The 10,000-nt window shown below is 44.1% G+C and overlaps 1 protein-coding gene across 1 annotated transcript in view; it reads right to left on the bottom strand.

The window, feature by feature from the left end:
* Positions 1-10,000, bottom strand: part of kiaa1549lb (KIAA1549-like b) — a 44,328-nt gene that overhangs the window by 23,770 nt on the left and 10,558 nt on the right. The window contains exons 7-10 of the mRNA XM_076287998.1: positions 9,731-9,864; positions 8,504-8,672; positions 1,985-2,044; positions 1-134 (exon numbers count right to left, since the gene is read on the bottom strand). The exon at positions 1-134 is cut by the window's left edge and continues 18 nt beyond it. Of these exons, the coding sequence (XP_076144113.1) occupies positions 1-134; positions 1,985-2,044; positions 8,504-8,672; positions 9,731-9,864 (497 nt within the window). The remainder of the gene's footprint in view (positions 135-1,984; positions 2,045-8,503; positions 8,673-9,730; positions 9,865-10,000) is intronic.

The raw sequence follows: 10,000 nt of genomic DNA, 5'->3' as shown, positions 1-10,000 counted from the left end.
CGCAGTGGCCGCTCTGCGGATGCGTCCGCCCTGCTGATGCGCCACCACAAAGAGCTCGGCCAGCCGCTGCTCCATCAGACTGGCGAAGCTCTGGTACTGGCTCTCCAGAGACGAGTTATCCACGTCCTGAATGACTGCACATACACACACACACACACACACACACACACACACACACGCATGAGCCCTCAGCCTTCTCATCAGTCATTCCCCACACTCCAGTCATATCACTAACACGACTGCCTGTTTGGCAAAGCAACACGAAGGACATAAAATATTGAAATGCATCAACTAACTAATACATCACCCTTCCTTCCTCTTTCAGGAACAGTCTATGAATCACTGGACTGTGCGGGGGGAAAACAAATGTGTGTTCTCCTCAGGCTTTTGACAAATTTTACCTTGGGTCGGCACAGTATTTTTTTAGGAAGAAAGATATTACACTAATTGAGTCAACAAACTAGCAGCATATAAATGTCTTTGCCCCTGAGCAGCCACACACAATAAATATTCCAGGATTCAGGGAGGGTAAATTAATTTCTACATTATGCCGAAGCCCTCTCCCCCCTTCTCAATCCCAAGCCAGAGTGTTGTGCCAGAGAGGTCCTACGAGGTTGGTAACTTCATCAGTTTCTCTGATTGCCGTGCTGGAGGGAGATTAATGAGACTGTGGTGCTTTAAACAGCCTGTCCAGGACCGAGAGTGTGTCTGGTGAGTCATCCCAGCTGGACCGGGCAAACCCCTGCCAATCGAAACAGCTCCGAGAGGTGCCACACTTCAGCCACATGGCTGTCAACACAGAGCTCTGCTGAACGGACAGGGCTTTAATACAGAGACCCACAGAGGACCATTTGAAACCGGAATTTACAACTTCTGGAATGACAACAGGCATTCACCTTTCACCAATTGGCTCTAGGATCTTTTTCACTGAAACATAACTTTTGGTAAAGTATGAGATCATTTTTTACTTGATAATTGGTCCAATAGGTAGTGATTCATCCACTATGGCACATGTGTGCTACAATGTAGGGAAAGCTGCATTTGATCTCCATTAGCACAGAGACACGTGGACCTACATAAAGTGTAAGGGAGTAGGGAGACGAAGAAAGAGCGAGAGAAGAGGAGAAGTATACTGAGAGAGAGAGAGATCTAGAGAAGAGGACAAGTATACTGAGAGAGAGAGGGGAGAGAGAGGGGAGAGAGAGAGGGAGAGAGAGAGATAGAGAGGGAGTGGACCGAGAGCCGAGGACATGATGAAAGCACACAGCCAGGTTATTTATCTCTAACACTGAGGCTGAAGTTAATTCCATCATGCTTTGGACTGACCTTGGTGCTACTCTGGCTCTCTCCCTGCCAGAGAGTGTGTGTGTGTGTGTGTGTGTGTGTGTGTGTGTGTGTGTGTGTGTGTGTGTGTGTGTGTGTGTGTGTGTGTGTGTGTGTGTGTGTGTGTCTGTCTATGTGTGAGTTTGTGTGTCTTATACAAGAGTGCTTGTGCATGTGTGAGTAGGTATGCTATGTGAGTATGTATCTATTTGTGTGGGGGCGTGTGCGTGTGTGTGTGTGTGTGTGTGTGTGTGTGTGTGTGTGTGTGTGTGTGTGTGTGTGTGTGTGTGTGTACATGCGTGTGTGTATGCCTGTGTCTGTTTTAGAGAGAGAGAGAGAGCGAGAACTGAAATATGATCATGTTGATAGGCTCCTCTGCCTTCAGAGAGCTAGTCTGGCCCCACTGGCCCAGGTGTATTTACAATCCCAGGGACTAGGAGGAAATGAATAGCACCCATGACACACAAGCCTGTCTCCAGCAGAGCTGCCACGATTGACTACCTGTCACAAGCAATATTTTGGGTTGAACATGGACCATCACAGGACAGAGCAATGTGCTAAACACAGACATTAAACATTTAATCTCCACTGTAAATCAACCAGTGCATACCACTCATAGCCACAGCAGTAATACCAATAGAATGATCAATGTTAAAGTTACCTGTGATTACCCAGTAGTCCCTTGTAGCTGCAGAGGTGTTGAGGTTATGGTACTCCAATGCTGCATTGAATGAATAAGAGAGGAACAGAAAGAGATAAAGAGAGAGAAAGAGAGAGAGAGAGAGAGAGAGAGAGAGATTGCGGATTGAGGAAAAGCAAGATCATCATTGGATACAGGGATTTGATGATAATGCGGTGACTTCAAAGCCAGGAGTTGCAAACACACACATGGGTGTAAGCCTTCTCCATCTAATAGCTTTTCATAATGAAAGTCTCTGCTCAATTACACGTGCACAGTTTGATTAGCAGAGCCAGCACGTCGCATGTCTGCGAGCCACACTGTATCAGTGGAGTATGAAATGAGAAGAGCTGCAGACAGCGCAGTCTGCCCCATTCCAATTCACCTCCACACACCCCCATTACAGAGTGTAGCCGCAGAGGATTTTTTTTCGATGTGCTAGCATGTATAGCATCAGCCCAGCTTTAACAAGATGTTGGGCTCCCTGATTATAGATCCAGTATTAGGAGCACTGATGTTGTCAAAGGGGAATGTTGTAAAGTCTCCTAACGTGTCAAAATGTTTGGGAAAGTGCAATGTTAAAAGGTTAAAGGTTAAATTGTAGGGTCATGTGATGGGTGGCCACCACGGAAGCGTACCTATGTTCCCCAGGTGCTATGTTCCCCAGGTCTTATGTTCCCCAGGTCCTATGTTCCCCAGGTCCTATGTTCCCTGCTTTGTATGGGACCGGGGAACATAGGACCCTTTTTTTAAAACCATAACCATAACCCTAACCCTAACCCTAACCCCGAGCGGGGAACATAGGACCCCATTGTGTGGAAGTAGCATGTAGGCATGATCTTTCATCATTAAATTGTTGGTATGTACAGCAGGAAGGGATGTTTGGGAAACCGGGGGGTTTGGTTTGGCACATGGCCTCAAAAGTTTGGGAAGCTCTGGGTTAGAAGAAGGCCAGGTGTGTTATCTTATTCCGAGGGAATGCCAGCATCCTGTGTTGGGACTGGAGAGACCCCGAGGAGCTCTGCCTTTGTATAACAGACAGCGAGCCTCATAGTGTTCATTATTTACAATCATAATTGGCTTTGATGTGCCATTTGAGTCAATGCCAGCTTACAGTAAGTGAGGAGCCTCCTTCTGCATCTCCCAGTAGGGCTGTGACGCTACGCATGGCACAAGCACAAGGCACAGAAGAGAACTTTCCCCTCCCCTATCGCTTTCCCCAAGGGCTATGTTCTCAAAGTCCTATTCATTCATAACAAATTAGTAGAGTTGAAAAGAAACACTCATTTACATGCAATTAGTGTGATTTGTTTTTGGGGTAAGCAAATAATGAGTAGACAAGCATCTGAAGTTTGGAATATTTGAGTGTTACACAAATCCCAACAGAGGGGAAGGATTATTGTTTTGTAAGACTCTGGGTTGAAATGAAGGTGAGAGAGAATGACCCAGGTGAGATTTCTGTGTTCAAATCCACATTTTTCCGTCTCAGAGATCTAGTTAGGGAATTCCATCTGACAGGATGACTCACTCTTTCCAGGTCTGCCAGACCTTTACCCTGGTTTAGGCCACGCTCTAGACATCTCTCTCTCTCTCTCTCTCTCTCTCTCTCTCTCTCTCTCTCTCTCTCTCTCTCTCTCTCTCTCTCTCTCTCTCTCTCTCTCTCTCTCTCTCTCTCTCTCTCTCTCTCTCTCTCTCTCTCTCTCTCTCTCTCTCTCTCTCTCTCTCTCTCCATCTCCTTCCTTGGCCCAAGGCACTACCCCCAAGGCTTCCCTGTCCAATGTCCAATTTTATTTCATGTTTGCATCACACAGCCCAAATCAAAGGCATGCTCTGCAACAGCCTTATAATGGCCTTGGAGTTAAGGTACTCCTCTGAGGGAGATGGGACTTCATAATCAGACCTCAAACTCAATGATTGGATCATTAAAATCACTCATTTCGTGAGCAAACCCAACACAGCAGTTTGTCTCTCAGCTGGATACCTCAAAATATCCGTTCAGTCATTTGGTCTTTCTGATCCGACTCAAACGAACATCATTATGTTCAGTTCATCTGACAGCAAGACATCTCCGCCATGCTTGACTTGGCTGACTTCTATTAATAAAATCCCAAATGTGTGTCACTACTCAAACACTCCCCTCCCCCTTTTATTTGTTCAATCGTTCATCCATTCATTCATTCTTGCAGAGCTTGTTAAAACAATCTGGTTCCCCCTCTGCTTTGAATGGCATTATGCCGCAGATACTGTCTGTCTCATCCACTTACACAACAGAAGAATACCACATATCTGTTACAATCCAGCAGATGGGACCAGAGAAGAGAGCGTGAGCTGGGTCTGAATCTGTCAACTTGACTCTACCACAGCCCAAGAACCCTTTGTCCGTACCCAAAGCATGCCCACCTGGAATACAGAGCTGCCAACTCTCACGCATTGGCCGTGAGACACACACATTTGATTAGTTTCACATGCGCACACGCCACACCCCCGATTTCTCACGCTGAAGTGTCAACCCGGTCGGTCAGATGCCTGAAAAATGAGTTTAGCCTATAGATCTACCTGTTGAGCCACTGATCTACTAGTTATGCTTTCAGAGACGGTGAGAGGGTTCAAGAGCACCCCCTGTCTGTGGAATTTTCTAAATGTTCTCTCATTTGCGATGCTACTTCAGAATAATCTAACTCTCGCCAGATGAATTTCGTTCCGCTTAGCTCCGCCTAGCTTCACTCACATCCATCTGGGACCTCTTCCATTGAGAGTGATTTCAGCACGAGATTGTATGGTAGAGCCAATCAGGACGCAGGGCGGGAGTTTCATAGATGTGACATAGCGTAGAAGCGTCTGTCAGCGTCACGGGTTGGCTTCGATGTGAGTGGTTGAAGTAGTACGTCAATAGATGACGGACAAGTGGCTTATTCAATCATATGCAAGCATTTTTTGATTAGGCCCAGCCTTCTGAAACACCATTCCAATGGATTGGTTCCAGATGGATGAGTGGAGCTAGGCGGAACGAAATTCATTTGGCGAGAGTCAGGTTAACTTCAGAAGCCATCCCGGGCGCATTTCCCCCGCATTTCCCCGGCTTCAGGTATGCTTTGAGTATAACTGAGTATTTTTACACTCTGAAGTGTCAACCTGGTAGGTCAAATACCCGGCTGATGAGGTTCAACTAAACTAAACCTATATATTACACATCATGCGAACGAGCGGAATCTAAGCTTTCCAATGATATTAGCGCCAAGTTGCTGTGATAAATGGTTCGCGAGAAAATTAACATTGAACCGACGTGCAATTTAGGCTAATCATATTTGCATTTTGCACACAGTGCACACCCATTACTCTCGGTTAAATATCTCACTAACCCTTCACAAAACACGTGGCAATATCACAATAAACAGCAAACCATACCGAATACAAGGATATAAAGCATGCCTCTGTGCAATAAGTGGTTCCTGAGTAATCCGGTTTTGAAATTGCAACACATTTCTACATAGCCTCATTGGGGAGAAATTATAATGTATTCTAATGTAAACTATTTGGCAGTACATACATTTTTGTAAATTGCTCAGCCATAGATTATCCCACTATCATATATTGTCAGGTTCCAGCCAATCCCACTTACACAGATAAATGAATATATTTATATCGGCATGCTTCCTAGTGACATTAATGCAAAAATATGAAGAAATTCAAATAATGAGACACAAATATTGATATAAAGTCTGACATAAGCCATATGCAAACATTCACATCATATGTTCCCAGATATGGATACATCCTGAAAAAGGAAGAGCATGTAGGCTATAGGCTATGGCCATTACAATGACCAATATTATTTTAAATGAACTAGCTGAATAACACAGGTGACCACTTCTGCAGAATTTCATGGAGTGCTGAAATGTACACACATTTTGAACATTTCTGAACTGTGAAATGTAGCATATGTTTTGTGGTTGTGAACTTATTGCAATATCACTATAACTATTCAACCTGTGTGTGCATGGTTATAAGTTATAATTCTGAAGTGCAAAATAGCTTAGGCTACAGCACAAATATTTCCATAAAAATAAGCAAGTCTGACCTCTGAATTTATTTTGAAAGTGCACCTGATTGATGCATTTAATAGTTAAAATATACAAAAATGTCTTAAAGTCTTACAAAACACCCACCCACTTTTTAAAATTGTTAGTTTTAAAAACTTCACACTTTTGCTGTGCGAAATACCAGTGCTGTTTTCAGCATCTGTTTAGTGCTTCATTGTCATTTTCATTGGATTCTCCCATTTGCGCGTAAATCGCTCGAAAGCTTTTTTTTTTGTTACAAGCATTCTCCCATTCTGCTTCTGTCACACACACAGTGACAAGCACCAAATCCCCCGCAGTGTTGAAGAGATCAGTCGTCCCCCTTACTTTTGATAAGGAAAAAAGCCTTATAGGTACGCCAATAAACTAGATGTATATGACCGCCGCCCAGTCCAGCACATTTTTTCCACAAAAATAAATCTTGCTGAAAGGCATATTTGATTCTATCACTAAATTGCATTGTGCACACTCAATTCTCACTGGTATCTGCTAGACAACAAGTACCAAAACATGATTAGTTCATAGATTTCACATGTAAAATTCATTTTATACAACCCCACCCCCATCTTGCCTGTTCATAATTCTGAGAAATTCTTGAATTGTGTGCATGTGTGCGTGTACATGTTTATGTTTATGTGTGTGTGTGTGTGTGTGTGTGTGTGTGTGCATGTGCATGTGCTTGTGTGTTTGCCTGTTTATGTGCCTGTGTGTGTGCATGTGCATGCATGCGTATATATGTGTACTGTGTGAGTATGTGTCATACGTAGGATTACTGTGAATGTATGTGTGTGCGTGTGTATCTGTTTATGCACATGTGTGCATATGGAATGGGTTTACATGACCCCTGGAGGCAAACATACGCAAAAAATTGCGAATGTATACGGTTCTCAAGATATTCACAGAAAACTGTGTCTGCCCTACCCTCCTTTCGGGGGGTCCAGTCCAGCGGGGGGGCTACAGATCAAAACGAAAAGCGATGGTTCCATGCTATCCATGTGGGGTTACATGCCCACCAAGTTTCGTGTACCCCGGTCTTTCAGTGTCCCGGGAATCCTTGTTGGTGTACGGTCACTAAATGTACACATAAATTATTTTATTGTAAAGCCCCCCATTAACGAACGTCCACGAAACTTGGCATGCATTCGGAGGGTGTCATAATGATCCTACACTTTCAATTTCGTGCAGTTTTGACCATGTCAGCCAGAGATATTGTGATGAAAACACCTAATGTTTTGCTTTTTAATTTTTAACTAGGTGGCGCTATACATGAAATAAGTGGTAATGGGATAGGTTGACATGCCCCCTTAAGACCAACATACAAAAAAAAGGTGGACCTCCTAGGCCCTACGGTTCTCGAGATATTCACAGAAAACTGTCTCGTGAAAACTGTCTCCTTTCGGGGGTCCAGTCCAGCGGGGGGGCTACAGATCAAAAAGAAAACAGGAGGTTCCATGCTATCCATGTGGGGTTACACGCCCACCAAGTTTCGTGTACCCCGGTCTTACAGTGTCCCGGGAATCCTTGACGGAAATTTGGACATGCGAAAAAGAAAAAGAAAAAAATCTGACTAAACCTACAGTATATGACCGCCGCTATAATAATAACCTATAGGTTTATGCCAGGCTATGTAAAACTCCTCATTAACAGCATCATGTCACTAACCACAGCTAAGACTGCACAGAATTCAGGAAATTGCATCTAGTCCAAAAAATACCCATACCCCCCGCTGAAATGTCACACCCACTTTCAGAATGCCTCCAACGCCCATGGCCCTAGTAGTTTATCCCTTTGATACCAATGTTTAATAAACTCTGGGACCCTGGTCCCAGGGATACTGCACGGGCCTACCGGCCCTAGGGGCCCAAGGGGTCAGGGGGCCCTGAAGCCCAAGCCTTTACATGGAATCATTGCCTCAATATCAACACATCAGGATGTAGCCTATGAATCTGATTGAATTTAGTATTGGCCATCCCCAAAATGCACCAGAATACAGGAAATCACATCAAACTAATTTTAAAAATTCTGGGGAAGGACCCCCAAACCCCCCTTCCACGATGCGACAATTAGTGGGGAGCCCTTAATACATCTGGGCCCAGGGGCCCGAAAGTTCATAATCCGTCCACACCTGAGAACCACTGATGTACGTTTTTCTTACTGTACGGTAATAATGCTGAATGAGCCAAACAAAAACCAACAAGCCCCACCAAATCTCACTCCAAGGTTTTTTGAAAAGTTGGCAGCCCTGGGAATAGATAACAAGTCTAAACCTGAACACAACATTTGAACCTAACAGAAGTCCAACAGATCATTGGATCAAACCAAATCTAACCATGCAAGCGGAAAAAAACTTAAGTATGAACTTCCTCTCTTGGCAGAAATAACTATGGAGAAATAAGGACATCCAAAAGCCTGTGCCACTTACGCTCTGCGGTGACGAGGGGAGGGTAGAAGAGGAAGTAGCCCACCAGCTCGGCCGTTAGCTGGCTCAGGAGACTGCTGGCCATGGTGCCATTCAGAGCCACGCTGCCGTTCCGCACCACATAGATGAGAGAGACTGCAGGAGAGCCAGCAGACTGGGACGCACTCAGGATCTGAAGAAAGAGAGACAGAAGAGACGAACGAAAGAAAGAAGAGAAGAGAAGAGAAATTAAGAGGATAGAAGGATAGAAGAAAAGAGAAGAGTAGAAAATTGCATTTTCGAATGGTTCAAAGAACTAGAGAGCTGGCTTTGATAAGCTCATCTACTCTACTGAACTGTAAATTCGGTCTGCAAGGAATTACATCAGACATGGTAGTAATATAGATTGTAATTCACCGATTTTATTAAAACGTAAGCGCTATGTCCCAGAACACAATCGAATTGTATCTGAGGTTGAGATGCAAATTTGATTTACAAATGCGATGAGCGATGCACCCAAGGAGGGATAATGAGCTACCAATTATACGTGGCTTGTTTTGTTTGCCTCGGCAATGACATGACTACAAAGCAGAATCAGAATGGATGAAGATGCCACACCTGTACTTCAGTCTGCAGCAGGTTACTGTCTGAACCACTTTGAAGTGTCTCAATATAAACAGACAGCAGATGTCAATCACTCACTGCTGAGACATCAGTTAAAATTAAGAGGTCATAACGTGTTGAAAAGCATGATCTATGCAAACAAGGCAACTTTGGCCTGAAATGCTTAGCAAGAAATGTCCTGCATAATTCCAGCAGAGACCCCTATAAGTCTAATTAAAGATGGGAGAGGAAGAGACATGGGAGAAGATGGGATGCTGAGCCAGCAAGACACCTACAGGAGGAGGTAAGTAAGGCTTATGTAATAATAAAGGACACTCCTGGGAAAATAGTAAGCTCATGTGTACTTGAACTTGCCCCCACCCAACACAAATATTATGAAAATCCATTTAATGTTACTCTAATCCCTTTATGCTACCTTAACTATGGCAAGGGTATGAGAAATCTTTACCAGAGCCCAAACTTATAGATATAAATGAGTGTTAATGCTATGTAGAGTATTACATTTGTGACTTTAGTTAGGTACGTTATTTACATAACAAAGGCATGAGCTGCATACCTTATCATACTGGCACATTCATGCAAATATACTGTTCTTTGGAGGGTCAATAGAGAGACAAAGCACAGTACCTGCACAGAGAGACTGCTCTGGGAGTGAAGCACTTTGGCCTCAGCCTCTGCAAAGGCCTTCTCCAGACGCTGCTCCATCATCTGAGAGAACCGGCAGGACTGTAGGTCGTCCTCTGCGTTCACAAACCTGAGCACTGCACAAACAGCAAACCATTACAGATGTGGTAGCGTTAGATGGGGATTTGTGTTGAGAATTAGCTTTACCCAGGTGCTCTTAAACAAAGGCAGCCAAGGGACAACAAGGAAAGATCGTTGCTGATTGTCAAGACT

Source organism: Alosa pseudoharengus, unplaced genomic scaffold (genome assembly GCF_046254945.1).
Source record: "Alosa pseudoharengus isolate Yale_2024_CS ecotype anadromous, Long Island Sound unplaced genomic scaffold, YU_APseudo_1.1 YU_APseudo_1.1_scf_16, whole genome shotgun sequence".
Lineage (NCBI taxonomy): Eukaryota > Metazoa > Chordata > Actinopteri > Clupeiformes > Clupeidae > Alosa > Alosa pseudoharengus.
This window is presented reverse-complemented; position numbering and strand designations above follow the sequence as displayed.